This window comes from Cygnus olor, chromosome 5 (assembly GCF_009769625.2).
Source record: "Cygnus olor isolate bCygOlo1 chromosome 5, bCygOlo1.pri.v2, whole genome shotgun sequence".
Classification (NCBI taxonomy): Eukaryota; Metazoa; Chordata; class Aves; order Anseriformes; family Anatidae; genus Cygnus; species Cygnus olor.
Window position 1 is genome coordinate 36,518,098 of NC_049173.1, and position 16,681 is coordinate 36,534,778.

The window sequence follows — 16,681 nt, forward strand, 5'->3', positions numbered from 1 at the left end:
TTGAAACATGCCTAAATCCTACATGTCACATTTAAGTGTTCTGAACTCAAGCATATATACTTTTTGCTTTTCAATTCATTTGTAAAATAAGGTTATCGATATGTCTGCTTTCTAGGCAAGGTGTATTTGCTTTCTGTCAGAAATAAAGGCTGTTTATTTTGTGAAAAAAGAAAGGCACTTGAAAATCTTCAGTTCCATGCAAGGTTCTCTGAAATACTTGTTACTAAGCTTCAGTGGATGGACGTGCTTTCCCAGAAAACAAGACTAGCCAATTTATGTATTTTACAGGCACCAATAAGGATTCTGAGTGACATCGTTAACTCAGATCACACTCTTCTTAAGGCCCTCATCACTCCGTCAGCGCCACAGCGTCCGCGGCGCCTCACGGCGCAAGATGGCGGCGGGGGGGAAACACGGCCGCTCGCCCGCCCCCTGCCGGGGGGCCGCACCCCCCCGTGAACCCCAGCCGCGCGCAGGTCCGGCCCCGCCCCACGGCCAAGGCCGCCCTGCCATTGGCCAGCGGCGCCGCCGGCCGGAGAAGGTGGCCCCGCCCCCTCGGGGCGCTCCGCCTTCAGCCCTCCCCGCGTCGTGCTCCCCTCCGCAGCCAATGAGAAGCGGCGGGGTGGGCGGGCCTCGGGGCACTTAACTGACAAGGGCCGCGCGGCCAATCGGAAGCGACGGCTGACGGGGCGGGGGCCAATCGCGAGGCCGCCGGTGAGTGCGAGACTCCGGCGCGAGGGGGGTGGGTGGGCGTGGCCGAGCGGGCGAGGACCCCCCAATCGGTCGCGAGGAAGCGTTGACGGGCGGCGGCGGCGCCCAATAGCGGCGAGGAGCCGGAGCGGCCCCTCCCCTCCGTCCGCCGAAGCTGCCAGAGAGTCAGGTGGCTCCGGGATGCGCGGCGGCGGCGGGCGGCGGCGGCGGCGGCCGGGGCGGGGGACGCGGCCGCGGTGGCGGCGGCCCGGCGGCAGGCGCTGCCCGGCCTCGCCTCTCCCCGCGCTGGGCTGAGGCGGCCCCGCGCCGGGCCCCCGACCCCCGGCAGTCGGCGGCGCCGGGGCCGCATGAACAATAGGCGGCCCGCCCGGCCCCGCCGCCCCCCGCCGCGCCCGGCTGCCGCGGGCGGCCCCCCCTATGGAGCAGCCTGGCCATGGAGCCCCTGAGAGCGCCGGGCGCGGAGGGCGCGGGCGGCGGCGGCGGGGAGGCGGCGGGCGGCGGGCCGCTCTGGACGGCCGTCTTCGAGTACGAGGCGTGCGGCGAGGACGAGCTGAGCCTGCGGCCGGGGGACGTGGTGCAGGTGCTGTCCCGGGACTCGCAGGTGTCCGGCGACGAGGGCTGGTGGACGGGCAAGATCGACCAGCGCGTCGGCATCTTCCCCAGCAACTACGTGAGCAGCGGCGTGCAGGGGGCCGGCCCCGAGCTGCGGGCCCGATACCCGCCGCCCCCCGCCATACAGCGTAAGGAGGACGAGCACCGGGGGGGGGGGGGTCCCTGTGTGGCGCTAACGGGAGCCGCGGTGGGAGCGGGGGAGGCCCCGGCCTGGCCCTGCCGCGGGCCCTGGGGAGCCCGGCACCAGCACGGCGGGGAAGGCCCGGCCCTTTTCCCACCCCTCCGGCGCCCTTCTGTCTTCCAGGCTCGTCGGTCTCTCCGGGGAGAGCAAAGCTAGATCGCCGTGGTAGCGTTCCGTTGGTGCCAGGAGCTGTTTCCCTTGGTTAAGCGCTGCGTTTCTAGGGGCTGGTGAATTTTTCACGAAATGAATGAAGCTTCGTGGTTAGGCAGTGGTGGAGGCTCTGGGGGCTCTCCCTTCAAGAACACCCTTAAGGAGACGTTGCTGGATAGGACACGGTTGCTTTCCGCGGTGTTGATTCACTGCTAATACTTGTACAATATGTTCCTTGCTCCTAACCAAAAGTCATTATTTTTTTTTTATGTAAAAGAGACTCTATGTTAATTCGTGTTATCAGGTTCCCACTTGCCATTTACTTCCTTAAAAAATCTGTTCTAAAACATACCCGAATGAGTCTTATATGAATTTGGATTTTTGGGCCTGAGAGTTGCTTGATTAAGGTGTGATGCTGAAGGCATGAAGGGGTTGGCTTGTTCATAATTTCAGTGTTGCTTTGAAGTCTTTGGAGCCAGGCTTCAAGCCATTTCATCTCTGCTTATTTTAGGTGCTGTGTACAGTTGTGGAGAGAGAAACAGTAAGGAATGACTGTTACTAAATCCTGTTTCTGTATCAATATTGACAATTCAGGCAAGAATAAAGCTTGGGCGGGGGGGGCGAAGATAAATCATCAGATTAGTAGGTAGTTCTAGAAAGTGAAAAGAGTAAAAAAGATGCTTTGTCCTATTTAGGACATATCTCCAAGGAATACAACTAATACCTTCTTTTCTCATTCTTTGTCTCCTTGAAAGCATTTAAGTAAAAAACTCAGTAATTCATAGCATTGCCCTTGGAACTGTGAAGGGACTAGGTTGGGCAGTGGGGGTGCTTTCCTTCCTGCTGGAACAGCACAGATTTTTCTTCCCTCATATGCAGAAAACACTACAAATGTTTAGTGGGTTTTGCCTTTGAGGTAGTTGTGAAGAACCATTTCTTCAGAAATTCTTGAAGCCTCAGTTTCTCTCCTGTTTTGTCTGTTTTGTTTTTTTTTGCCTGCTTTTGCGCAGTCTTTGTAAATGCAACCTTCCTGCCCTATTACGTTTCTCTTGGCCGGGGATGGTTCAGGAGCAGTTACGGAGTTGCACCTTCCCCCTTTACCCTTGTCTTACCCTTCTGCTGCACTGACAGGAGCGCACTACCTCTGTTCTCTCAAGTCAGCAACCATATGTTCATGACGGAATAGAACTTGTTCCCCTGCAGTGAGTTTTTAATATGCTAAAGGGCTGTGGTGTTGGTTTTGTTTTTGTTTTTTATAGAAGCAATGATTTGGACAGGTGGTAAGGTTGGTTGCTGTTGAATTGGATTTCCAAGTTTAACGTTATAAACCTCTCTGCCCTTTGCAAGGATTGAGGCTCACTTTAGAGCTGGTGTTGTTAGTTTGAAAGCTGTTTGGAGTAACAATCTACTTGCTCACTGGACTACAGAATAAGAGTCTTCTGTGGCAGTAGTGCAGGGTGTAACTCCAGAGATGTACACCTCTGTGGAGATGCTATTTTTAGTTGCTTACCTAAAGTTTATCTTCATGTCTCATGAAGGTGTTGGAGTGCAAGTCCTTGAGATTTTGTTGCTGCTGAGAGCTGTGATAGCAAGTAACGGCGTGCTGTCTTTCTACCATCGGGGTAGCACGCTTGAATCTTCCCTCAAGGGTACCCTGATGGTACAAGTGTGCTCTCCCTGCGGTGCCTGTCGAGGCTGTCAGCAATGGGCTGGTTTGAAGGACCCTCATCTGCACTGTGGGCTCTTACGCACTGCAGACCGAGTTAAATAGCTTAATCATACAGTATAATAAATAGCAATTAAATAGCAGCTACTTCGCAGTTGGGTGATGAGGCACTGGAACAGGTTGCCCGGAGAGGTTGTGGGGGTTGTGGATGCCCCATCTGTGGAGGTGTTCAGGGCCACGTTAGATGAGGCCCTGGGCAACCTGGTCTGGTGGGTGGCGTCCCTGCCCCATGGTAGGGGGTTGGAACTAGGTGAGCTTTGAGACCCCTTCCAACTTGAGCCATTTTATGATGTGGCCTCTGGTTCGTGGCTGTGATTCCTTATCAGTCCCCAGAGGAGTGATAGCACTTCACTTAAATTCTATGGCAATAAAACCAGTGTGTTAAACATTCCCATTGCCTGGACAGTTTAGTGCAGCAGGTCCTACAAATGAAACCTGAGTTTAGAAAAGGGGTTTGAGTGCTTAGAAATGTGAGGTAAATGATTTTTTTGTGCACTAGGGTAGCTGTGAAGATAAACTAACTCAACGTGAAATACCTTTTTAAAAAAAAAACAAAAACTTGTCTGCAGATGGCCTGTTTTCCTGATGAAGCTACCCATGAGGGTGAGGTAGCTGGTCTGCGTTAAAGAAACATGTTCAAGCTAAAGCAAAGAGCATGCTTGCATATGAAAGAAATTTTAGAATAATTGCGTGCGTTGCAGTGCAACATATCTGACCTCACTTGGAAGCGTAAACCTCTGGCCTTGTGCCCCGGAGTGACTCCGGTTCCTGTGTGCACCCAGCAGGGGAGCGGTGCTCCTGAGGTCCGGTTTGTCCGGGGCTGATCCTGGAGTCGCTCCCGGCGCTGTGCCCGGAGCCGTGCCCGGAGCTGTCCGTTCAGCACCGCGGGAGGCGGCGGGAGAGCACGCGGTGTCCTCGGAGCCTGTTTTGCCCGGGACTCTCAGCTCCTTTCGCGTGTTTTTGGCGACACGGTCCTCTGGTGACTGTAGTTACTGTCGACATAGTCTTGTTCTAAAGTTCTGACCAGAAGCACAGAAATTTAACACCTTTGTCTTTGCTCAGCTGTAGCTCCTGAGTTTTTGAACACCAGGATTCTTATTGTAGGAGCGAAACCTTCTTTGGCTTTAAATCAGTGTGTGTAAATCCTTGGAGTTGAAAATGTTAACCAAAAGATGTGTTCAAGCAGTAGACAAAAAGTGTTCTGGATGGGAAAGGAAGGGTCTTTCCCCTTTTGGAAGACATTCCTGGTCAGTTTTCTACCTTGTTTCCCACCAACCTGTTGTTCGTGGAACACTAAAAGAACGCAGGCATCCTTACTATCCACTATATATAATATGTATTAGTCAAAAATGTTTTTCTTATTGCTAGCCCAGAATACTCAATATGCGCAGTCTGATCCATCTGTTTGTTGCACTATCATAAGTAATGTCAGAGCTGGCTGACAGATCTCATGGGGAACAAGTCTGCACAGCTTGTACAAGTGTGGAAGAATAAGCTTGGTTTGGGAAAGACTAAAAGATCGTTAGTGACAGTTGAAAAAAAAAATACAGAACAAATGCAGAAGATACATTTGGAGTCAACTTTCAGCTCTATTGTATTAAGTACCGTAGTCCTGTCAGTGAAGATTAGATTGTGGGTGTCTCTTGTTTTATTTTTCAGAGTCTTGTGCTGTCATTGAGGGCAAGAAACTAGGGTTTATCCTTAACAGGGTTTCAGCATGTTAAGATGATGATGATATTTGAAGTGTATCATTGACCACTGTGATGTCAAAGCCATCACCATTCACAGGGAATGCTTCGTACTGGTTTTTATAATACTGCAGGATCTGTTTTACCACACTATTTCTTAATGAAAGATTGCCAGAAGGGACGTTTACTTTCATTTGTATTATTTTGAATAAAAATCGGCCCTTCTTCGGGTAAGGGTGAGATTGGGCAATGCAGACCTTAAACTTATCTTCAGGCTGCACAGTTGCTAAATGTTTACGTCTCTTTTTTTTCCTCTCTTTTTCTAGTCCTGGAGATCGACTTCTCAGAGCTTGTTCTGGAGGAAATCATTGGCATAGGGGGCTTCGGAAAAGTATATCGAGCTGTGTGGATAGGAGATGAGGTTGCTGTCAAGGCAGCTCGCTATGACCCTGACGAGGACATCAGCCAGACCATTGAGAACGTCCGCCAAGAGGCCAAGCTCTTTGCCATGTTAAAGCATCCGAACATCATCGCCCTCCGGGGTGTATGTTTGAAGGAACCGAACCTTTGCTTGATCATGGAGTTTGCCCGTGGAGGATCGCTAAATAGAGTGTTGTCTGGTAAAAGGATACCTCCTGACATATTGGTGAACTGGGCAGTACAGATTGCAAGGGGAATGAACTACCTGCACGAGGAAGCGATTGTTCCCATAATTCACCGTGACCTCAAGTCCAGCAACAGTAAGTGCTACACAGTGAACAGCCGGGGTGCTGGGGCAGGGTTTCAGAAAGAAATAGTACGTAGCAGAGGGGAATGTTAATTTCACAGTCCTTTCTTGTGAACTACTGTATCCTCTAATTCAATCCCAGAGGGGTTTAGCCCTGTAAAATACGGTGCTATAGACCACAGAAAACAGACAAATGCTTGCACTTCATAGAAGCAACTTTTAAATGACTGGATGCAAAAGGAGCTATAATTGGAGCATGCTTCTGTCATAGTTCTCATATTTATGATGTCTCAGTTTTATTGGCATTTCAACAGACTCTGGTATGTTGGAACATGCTGTTGAAATTAAAATGTGCATCCTCTTTTTGCTTTTTGGAAGGATGAGGGCTCCTTTTGGAAAGATGAATGCTCCCAAGCTTTTGTTTTACTTGCTAGATTTTGCTTTCTAGATGAGATATAAGCCTGATCTCCTTCTGGGAGATGTTACGCCATATCTGCCAAATGGCAGCTTCTCCCTGTCAACACTAGTTCTATGAGGGACAGAAACGTTAATTCAGGTAAATTAAACGAACCAGTACACCTGTGTTTTGAGCTGATGTTTGTGGTGCTTTACATGGGATGAAGCTGACCCATGAGAGTGTGGGGCCTAAAGCTCTGGTGCTTTTGATTCTGGATTCCACTCCATGATTGTAATAGCATTGTTGTCTTCGATCTGAGTATTTTTGGTAATGTATCTATTTTTTCCAAGCTTAAAACTGCCTTGAAGTCGGATGCATGCACAGAACCACTGTTTGTGAGTGTGGGAACAAACTGCTGCAGTGACTTAAAGATCATCTCCCTTCCTGATGCCTGCGTGCAGCTGTTTGGACTTTCTTTCTGCTTGTCTCTGTCTAGATGGCAAGCGAAAACAGATCCCTGCATTTTAGTTGCAGTGTGTAGTAGGTGTGCTAGTGAGAACTCATTTTTATTTATGGCTTGAGTTAATAAGAAGTGCTATGAATTGGGTGGCTGAGATGCAGGCACATGCCCTCCTTTGCTTTAAGGGCAGTAACTTCTAGCAAAGAGGTCTGACAGATGGGAATTTTAATATCTTAAATAGATGTGCCAGAGCTAGCATTAACCATTACAATGCTATAAATTTCCAGTCCATGTAGACTCTCCCTATGTTTTTTTGGCATCAGGTCTTGTGGCAGTGAATTTACATAGTTTGTTGTGAAGGAAAAAATAAGGACTATTAACTGCAGTTAGTGAGTTTGAAAATAGGAACTCTGAGTTTTCAAGTTGCTTTGTGTATTATTATTTTTATACTACTAAAGTTTCCCTTTTCATTAAAAAGTCAAGGCAATCTCAATATCTATAAAGATTTCCTAATACCTAACCTTTCTCCTTCCCTTACAGATGGCGGTATATATGAGTGTATTGATAAATGGAGAAGAGGGAATGATTGATTGACTTGATTAATGGAGGTCAGGCTTCATTTGTGAATAAGAAATAATTAACTTAAGAATGGGGCTTCCTACTTTTACTTAAGTAAATATTTACTGGCTTGTTTCCCTAATAGGCTGTTAAGAGCTTATTGCTAAACATTTTTGAGGTTTAGAACAAAAGCTATTTCTAAAATAAAGTGCTGTTAGTTCCAGGCATTGCAGTGTTTCATTCAAACTAGAGACTGCTAGTTGTAGGAGGGACACGTACCAAGCAGAGTACTAGGCAAACCAAAGGGACACCAGTGCACAGTGTCGCCAACCAAACCCACGTATGGGTGCTAGAAAACATCTGTTTTGGCAGCAACAAGAATAAACGTCTCTTGTCACAGTGATTCAGCAGGACGTGGTTTGTGCTGCACTGTAAATCCTCAGTGAGAAGTGGAGGGCTTAGCTAAATATATTACTGGAAGTTTTCTCATTTGGGAAGAATCGATAGGAAAAGAAGAGGAACAGTGAGTGGGAATGTCCATGGGAGAATTCAAAGATCTGTGTTTGGAGCAGAGAGGAGGAGAATTGTGTCATTAGATTACAACGGTGGTGTGGAACTTTTTGGGCTGGGTGTTGGTCTTTTTTTTTTTTTGGTGGGGAATTGCGCCGTAAGTATATATTACCTATATATTACCTGTATGTTCAGGTAGGCTTAACTCATGGTTATCTGTAGGATAAACAACTTTGGACTTCTAACTCACGTCTTTCCTGAATACCATGTTACTGCAGTGCTAATGTTCCTTTTCCACTGTATATAATGCACATCATAGGAATTGCTCTGCCCTGTTTGCTTTTTGCAAGTTTTGTAAAGATTAGTGGACCATGTTATTGCATGTTATAAGTGCTTTGCATTTTATTTGTTCTTCTAATGTACTTAGTTTTTTTCCATTACTGTGGATAATCAAGAACAAATTAGGTTGTTAGCTTTGTGGCTGTAGAATTACAAGCCTGTAGCATTTTCTTTGGCCAAGTTACCACCCGCTGACTGATAGACACTCATGTGTCTCTGGAGAAGGAAGAGCTTCTGCTTGCAAGAACTTGGAAGAGATTCTTGCAGACAACTTCTGTCACATACTGAACATCTACAAGTGCTGCAGAGCTGTCATGGGAACATCAGCTGCATTGGTCTACTGATTTGTACTGCCTAGGTTTAGTAATAGGCACTTGTGTGACTGATACATCTCATCTCCAAGAACCAGCTGGTAGCTGGGACTTGAGCTGTCTGCCTGAAGCTGCAGGAGGAGTCAGCCTGAGAGTTAGGGAACAAGATGGAGGAGTGGGAAAGAACAGCTGCCTTATTTAAAATCATATTTTCTACTGGAATAGGAGAAAATGAGAGAATGGCTTGCTTTCGGAAGTCTACGTATATTCAGGCAGATACAGATTGCATAAGGACAGTACTTTCTGCAGAACCTTCTAAAAGTATGCTACGTTTTGAACAGTGAAATAAATCAAGTGGGCACCTTAATGGAAGTCTGAGAAATTACCCCACTATATACATAGTAGGATTTGAAAAAATCCTTTTTAACCTAAACTATTGCAGCTTTATCCGTGGACTCAACTAGTAGGTACCCAAAAAAGTCTCTGAATAGTTCTCAACCTTTTGGATGGCAGACTATATAACAAGGTTTTGATTGACTTTGGGAAGTAAGTTCCACTTGTATAGAGGCTGAATATTGTGGGGTTATTTGAATATTCCAGGAGGTGTCTATTCCTTGAGCCTTTCTCAGTCAAAAAACACTTTCCAAACTGATTGTCTCTTTCTTCTGTTAATCAAAAATGTGAGGATCTTATTTCTGTTCCACAATTATTTTTCTTCATTTATTTCTCCTTTTTATTATCTTCGCTTTCTAAAGGTAATGTATTTACAGTGTAGGAAGTGTCCTGAAAGTTTTAAATGCAGTGTTCTTTTGAGGCAGATTTTTAATGTAAACTTTGGAGGTTCTGAGCTGCCTGTTTTCATTGCTTTGTGGATGTTATCAGGAAATGAGTATGTGAAATCTGTACGGAACAAATTGCACACCTGCGATTTATTTTATCACAGAGAACTGAAATTCTTTTGCTATGTGTCAGTTCAGTTGGCAGCGAGTCTGGCAGTTCCAGTGGAATTACCATTTCACATGTTACTCATATAACTGCAGAAGGGAAGAGGATAACCCAGGAAAGCTGTTTAGTTCTGCTGTGAGTGATTTTTTTTCCTTGGCATTTGATTCAAGAGACTCAATTCTTTTCATGTAAGAAATGAATCTGTCAACAGATTAAAATAGATTAAAGTCTGGCTTCTTTCTTCTTTTCATCTGGTGATATTGCTAACCTTTGCCTCTTCACCTGCATTTCGGTGCTCCACTGAGCATCTGCTACAGAATTGGTAGTAGACCTCTCCCAGTGCAGAGGCTCCTAAATAATGTAAATACTGAACTACAGGAGGGCAAAAAAAAAAAAAAAGGCAACTGGGAATACCTGCTGAAGTCAGCATCATTGTGTTTAAAGCAGCTCTTGGAGTTCCCTTTTCTTCTCTCATCTGATTTGAATCTCATTTCTGGCCAGGGGAAGGTGTTTGCTTAGGATCGGAAAGGGCAGTCCTGTTGGTTTTAGTGAAGTATTGTAAATAGTGAAGCTGGTTCTGTTTGTTTCTGTTTGTCTGTCAACGTTAGATGTGCCAGCATTGCTTTAGGAATAATGCCAGTTAACTAATGCTGCAGAGAACTAGCAAGAACACTTGCTTTTTTTTTTTTTTGGTTGGCTCAGCAAAACATGTTTATTCTTTGCACTACACGGAAAGATTTTGCTGAGGGTGTTCATGCCAGTTAGCAAAACGCGTTATAAAAGCCTCTGTTTGTGTTCCTCAAAGTGGCACAGAAGATTAGCAGAAAAGTGACATGGCCAAGGTCAAAGAAAGAGGTAAAGACAGAGCTCAAAAGAAAGTCCAATAGTACTGATTCAGTCAAGTTAGTAGTCTTTCCCTTCTACTTATTTGAAGGTGTTTACTTCTCCAATTTCTTGGAGCCCCAAGGGTAAGTCTGTGGTAGCTCAAGAGTCAAAGCTCAAGCTTTCTAAAGGTCTTCTAAGTCCACTATAGCTTTGCCTATTTCTTTTAAGCAGCTTAACCCTTTTTCTGTTTGTAAAATGCTGATAGAATTGACCCTCTTATGGTCTCTGGACAGTTGTTCCTAGGTCTTAAAATATTCCTTGTTCTTTTTTACTAGTTCAAATCCAACCCCAGGACAACAGGACTTGAATATTACAAAGCAGTCTTGCTAATGTGATTAGTTATGTCATTCCTCGCTGCAGTATTTGGATCCCAATCCATTCATAAATGACATTGCTCTTGTTGGTCTTTTCTGAGAAGGAAGAGTGCTTAATGTAAACTTCTTGCTCGTTCTGACAGAAGAGAGGTTGCACGGGGTCAGGTTAAAGTGTGTTGGTAGAGCAGTTTGCGCTCCTGTCGCTGCTGCTAGTACTTGAGTGTAATTTGCTGACTAACTCTCTAATGTTGTACCTTCTACCAGAAAGGATTTCCTTTGTCAGTGCAATTAAATGAGTGTGAGTAATGCTTCATGTAAATCATAGTGAAACTATTTTAAGGGCATCTAAGTGCATTATACTAGGTGCATTATTGATCTGGCTGTAGTTGGTTGATCCCTTCTGTGAGAGGAAAGAGAATGCATAATCTCCTGGGTGTTGTCCAAAAAATTACAAACATTCTCAGGTTTAGTTCAGGGAGCATAGAAGTCAAGCTTTTTTTTTAAGATTAAAAAAGTACATGCAGTAGAAATCAAGCCTTTCAAACAGTCAGAATAGACTCGTAAAGGTGACTTGGATGACTTTTCAGGTTCTGCACTTCCGCAATTACCAGATTCTGTGGACACGCTCCGTGATATTGCTAATGGTGCATAACTCCTAGTTCTGGCTTCCGTGTTCCTTTCTCCGACTCCCCAGAGCATCAGCCGTTGTGCTGACATTCTGCTCGCTTGTACTAGGGTTAACAAATTCCAGAGAACGGGGTACCTGCTGCACATACTCATACGATGCAATTCATGCCAGTAATATTACAACTTTCTGTCGAACAGAATGCAATGAAGTATTTCAATTTCATGTGTTATTAGCTCAGAAGATGTAAATTGTACTTGAAGGCAATGCTAACTCTTAAGCTATTGAGACATTGAGAATTCACAAAAGTAGGGAGACAGTTTACTTTTTTTTCTTAGCTTGTCTAAATTAGTGCAACTACTTTTTTCTGAGAGATTTGACAGATGTTTTCATGCTGCAGACTTCTTTCAGTATGTGTTAGCGGGTTTCTGAGTTACAGGATGTGTTTTCACGTTGGAAATGTTTTATTTTAGTTGAATATTAATTGCTGTCTTCACTGTAAATTGCAGTTCAGAAAAGGAGTCATTTTTTTTTGAAATAACTTTAACATCTGCAAGAACACTGTGGGATACTCGTGCCCAACCATGCAGCAAAAAATCAAATTTATAAGTGGAATCCCCTATTTTTGTAGACAAGAATGGAGTTTGTCATTTTTAGAAGTGAAATTCTGTTCCTTTAAAAAAGAAGTCTCATTTAATGTCCTTTCCATGTCTCTATGCCACTGTGTGTATTTTTCTGCAGGGTTCTTTTTCCTCCAAAGAAAAATTTAACCACGTGTTGTGTACGAAGCACTTTCTCCAAATTGTTGGAACCATAGAGCAGATAGGAACAGACTTAACCCCCATCATGTGGGAAGTGTACCTAGGCATCTATGTGCTGATCCCTTGGCTTTGCATCTGACCATCTGTGACAGCTATGATAAATCTGGTTTTCTGAAATTTCTTTCTAAGCAGTAAGTCAAGAGTGAGAACAGCTTTGTGGCATTTCAGGGAAACTAGAATAACTTTTTCAGCTGCATCATTTTGTGTTGCTTCAACATCAATAAACTTGATTTGAATTTTGAGAGACTTCTGTCAGCAGCTTTATTTTGCTTTTCTCATCAAACAATTCTTTCAGAATTTCAACATATTCAAGGCAAACAAACTCACTTTTAAAGGTTCAAAAGTTAAGCATGGGTTTGCTTTTTGAAATGATGAATCATCACTGAAGACGATTCCTTAATTTTGGCAATATCCCATTTTAGGGATGGTGTGTCTTTTATAATGAGCCTAGAAAAGCCTTAAGTTGTTGGGAAGATCACAGGATGTAGCATGTGCTTTAGGTAGTTTCTTTTTATTACATGCTTGCTTTCTGAGTCTAAGATAGTTTGTTAGATTGGTGTGACCTTGATTTCCAAAAGGTTGCTGAAGTTAACTGGGATACCTGATAATTACTTATTGTCAGTCTACTAATGGCAAGCTAAATTCAGCCTCCCTAGGCTTTTTCCAGATATGAAAAAATAATAACAAAAGCATGCACTAAGCGGAGAAATTATCACAATGTATCAGGATTTATAATTACATTGTGTGGTTTCATCCATGCTTCTTGAATCAGGGAGAAGAATGCTTACTTGCTTAATAGTAAGTCTTTGGATCGCAGCCTGCAGAATAATCGTTACAGCGTTAATGGCAGCATGGTGCAGCATCATTTCCTCATCTTTTCAAAAGGAATTAGTCAAAGGATAGGTAGCCTTCCTGTGATCTGCTTGTGTTACAAACTTTCCACCCCCCCCCTTTCTAAAAATTTTCTTATATTACTCGAGGATTTTTTTGTAACACCAATTAGGAGAAAAAAATATTAAAAAGGCTTCTCTGAACATCAAACTTCAGCTTATGAGTATATAGATGTCAAATAAGTCCTGAAATCCTGTATGTGCTTTGAATACTGTAGTGAAGTCCAGGGTGATACTTTGGAGGTACAAGCCAGGCTCCTAGTTGGCTGTGCCACATCTACATCTTCCTCTGATCCTTCCTCGGACAGGCTTCTGGAGTTTGCTTTGGCTGTTGAGAAATGTTAATGGATTAGCTGTGTTTGTTACAACTGGAAATGCTCACTTAAAATGTGAGCATGACTTCAGCCTTGTTGACTTAAGGACTTGCTGTTTGTGTAGCAAACGATAGCATTGAATTGCTCTATGTTACAGTGGGAATTGCTCTATGTTACAGTGGCTGCAGGAAGTATTTCTGCCACTATGGTTTTGCTTATTGCAACGCTCGGGGATTGAACTGGGGATTCCTGCAGCACGCCGGGGCACTGCAAAGAACTGCTGGTACGGATAACGGTAAAAGGGCTGAAAAGCATGAGCTATGAAGAAAGGCTGTGGACACTTGGTCCCTCTAATTTGGAGAAACGGGCCAAGAGACCACGTGATCCATCTGCCTCAACAATATTAAAGGATTTCTATTGTTATCCTGCTTGGGTATGTGCCTAGGAAAAGATGTTAGAGAGAATAGCCTTTAGTTGCCTTTGACTTTACGTCATTAAATGATGCTGAAAATAAGAAAAATTCTGTAACTTTGATTATCAGTAGAATTTGATGTGCCTAATTTTACTTAAGTGTTATCAATCTTGCCTTTGGATTTATTGATTGTATTTTTTTGCTTCATTCACATAATGTGTGGCTTTGATATGGTTATGGTCATCTGGCAACTGGGGGATGTGCCTAATATTTTGTCAGGGTACTGTGTAACTCACTCTGTAACTAGAGTTTAAGTCAGAAATAACAAATCTAACAGCTCAAAAAGTGACAGCTTTCTGATAGTTTTACTGTATGAACTGTTGTCTTGCATGGAGTCATGCGGCAGTGCAGGACTTTCCTGTGTCTCTGCAGCTGGCAAGGTGTTCTGCTCAGCTTAATGTAAAATTGCAGTACTGAAGGAAGTCAGGATATCAGTGTAGTCAGCTGTAGCTTTGTGGTGATTGTGCCTCTATAAGCCTTTTCACGTTTGTTTGGATTAATGGCAATACATGTGTATTTTCTTAATGTTTGCACTAAAATCTGACTTTAAAAAAACTTCTCATGTGCTTTTTGTTGCAGCCTGTGGAGTTTTCAGGTCTCCCATACCGTCTTTGTTTTGGAGAAGTGATTCCAGAAATGAATGAATACTTGGTATTATTGACTGTTTCATAGCGATGTCTTAATTGAAGCCAAAGGAATAGTTCTGTGCTAGTTTTTCATCATGGGTTTCATGTTTCTGTTTTTTCCCCCTGAACCAGCACTATTATTAATCCTCCTCTCAGAAGGTCTCTCGGGTGACAATTAATATGAATGTCATTCATGTGATTCCTCTTCCCCACTCCGTTTTTGCTGTTGCCTAGTACTGTTCTTATACTTGATTTGTTGCAAGCCTTCAAACTGATGTGATTTGGCAAAGCGTGGTGTTTGTTACAGATTTAATTATATTTTTCCTTGGAGCATTTAACTGATTATGAAGAGTACAATAACCTTTCTCAGGCATGGGTTGTTCCAGTGTAAGCGGTGTAGTCAGATTTAATCTGAAACCAGAGCCAAACAGCAACATTTTCCCAGGAAACTCACCTTAGTGTTCTCCAGGAGTACTCAGCGTGTTTTGTACCAGATCATTAAAGCGTTAAGGCTTCTTTCAGCTTGGCTAGGGGATGGGATCGATTCTAAATATATCATGGCTCTGGAGGCCCTTCCTACTCCCTCCCCCATTATGCATTAGCTCTGTAGAGTTACTGTACTGCACGGCTTAAAATCCGAGAACTGCTGGGCTGTCACATCCATCACCTCTTCTAGGTTGATAGAAGAAGACAGTTGGTCAGCTTTATGGCTTTACTGAACCCTCGCATACCCAATAATTAAAATGCTTTTGCTTCAAAGGTGTGTGTGTGTGTGTATTTTAATGTGATTTTGCAGAATGGTTAACAATAAAAGCAAAAAAGCTGATTACCAGGGGCAATATTCTTTGGTTTTCCTTCCAAGATGCAAAATTTTGAGCAAGACTTGAATTCTGTGGTGTACGGGATCTTATGCAACATTCAGCCTTCTGCACCACAAACAAATCTTACAATAAAGATGTTTTTCTGAGCTGAGCAACAGAGTACCCAACAGAAGGTACATGAAGGCTACGTGCGGAAAGCCCGGACTCAGTCCACGTGCAGATCTGTTAATCACTTTAAGTTCTTTGAATGCAGGATCAAGAGCAGATTGCTCATTATCTGGATACTTGTGAAGCAAAGCTGTGCAGGCTGACTGCGGACAGTAGAGCTAAAATTGCAGTTCAGATTTTGGCAGACCACTACAATACAAGATTTTATTTTGGAGCAAGTGTTTGAAAGCCTTTCCCAAAAGCTTAGTTCTGTCCTCAGGACAGTATGCCAGTGTACTGCCAATAGGACTTAATAATTAAAGAAAAAACACAACACCTGGCAAGCTTAGTTCCTTGTCCCTTTTGCAGTAACAGTGCTTTTTTTGTCTTGTTAGTCAAACTGCAGACTTACAAGTTCCTGGCTGTGGGCTGTGAGACCATGACTCTCAGAGAACACAGCAGCATGAAGAAATACATTAAGGCTGTCCTTTTATTTAATTGCCTGACATGCACTTCCCTCCCCTCACCCCATCTGAGCTGATATTTATCTTGGTTTTGCTTATTTGTGGGAGGGGAGAGTGGGACTGGAACAATCATAGGAAGTTCAGTGAAACCATCCTTTCCTATGCAAAAGCATTTTTGTTTGATCTATAGATACTTTTTTTTCGTTTGAAAAAGGATTGTTCAAAAGGTATGGGACTATAGTTTATAGTCTCCATTGCTATAGTACTTTTTAAGTAAGAGCCTTGAAGATTTGTCAGAATGCATTGCATTTCTTCAGAGTACAGTGGAAGTTTCTGTCCCTTTTTTCAGGTAAAAGCAAACCTTAGAAGACATAATTGGCCCATGGAAGACACAAAAGATATTTATCTCATTTTTCTGAATTGGTCTCCACTTAATAAAAATAAAACCATATTGGAAAAAACATACTGAAATGAACTTTAAAGACTCCAAGTAGCTGAAAATGTTTGGACCTAAAATAGAGAAGGCAATCAAAGGGACTTGGACAGAGTGAAGTTTGTACCTAGATTGTAGGGAGATGAGTACAAAAAATACAATGAACTGAAATTGGCTGCCCCAGTTGTAAAATTCCAGGGTGCATGTGTCAGGGAGGAAATTCAAATTTGAGTGTAGGATTAACATTAGTGTTCATGGATGCTTTGCTAGGAGTGGTACTTTTCAGGAAGTGCCCTGAGAGCTTTCCTAGCTTGGATTCTGTAGTCTGGAAAACAAGTCCTTAGAAAGCACACAGAATTGAGTGAGGAGATTTTCTTCAAGAGAAGGCTTCCTGTAACAGATTGGCATGTTCTGCCATGGGTTAGGTGAGAGGGTTTGGTTCCTGTGATATTAGATTTTTTTTTGTCCTCTGGTATTCCTTCAGTTTCAGTCAGCCTTTAACTGACTTCTGAAACTTGTGTATTTTTTTTTTTTATTTTTTTTTTTACAAACTT

General features: G+C 43.6%; 1 protein-coding gene across 10 annotated transcripts in view; it reads left to right on the top strand.

The window, feature by feature from the left end:
* Window positions 1-1,128: 1,128 nt before the first annotated feature.
* The window catches only part of MAP3K9 (mitogen-activated protein kinase kinase kinase 9), a 78,382-nt gene continuing 62,829 nt past the window's right edge, over window positions 1,129-16,681 (top strand). For all 10 annotated transcript variants that reach the window (XR_005820047.1, XR_005820049.1, XR_005820044.1 and 7 more), the window contains exons 1-2: window positions 1,129-1,451; window positions 5,395-5,808. Coding sequence is in view for 3 of the 10 variants with exons in the window: in XM_040557499.1 (XP_040413433.1) it covers window positions 1,145-1,451; window positions 5,395-5,808 (721 nt within the window). In the remaining 7 variants the exon portion in view is untranslated. The remainder of the gene's footprint in view (window positions 1,452-5,394; window positions 5,809-16,681) is intronic.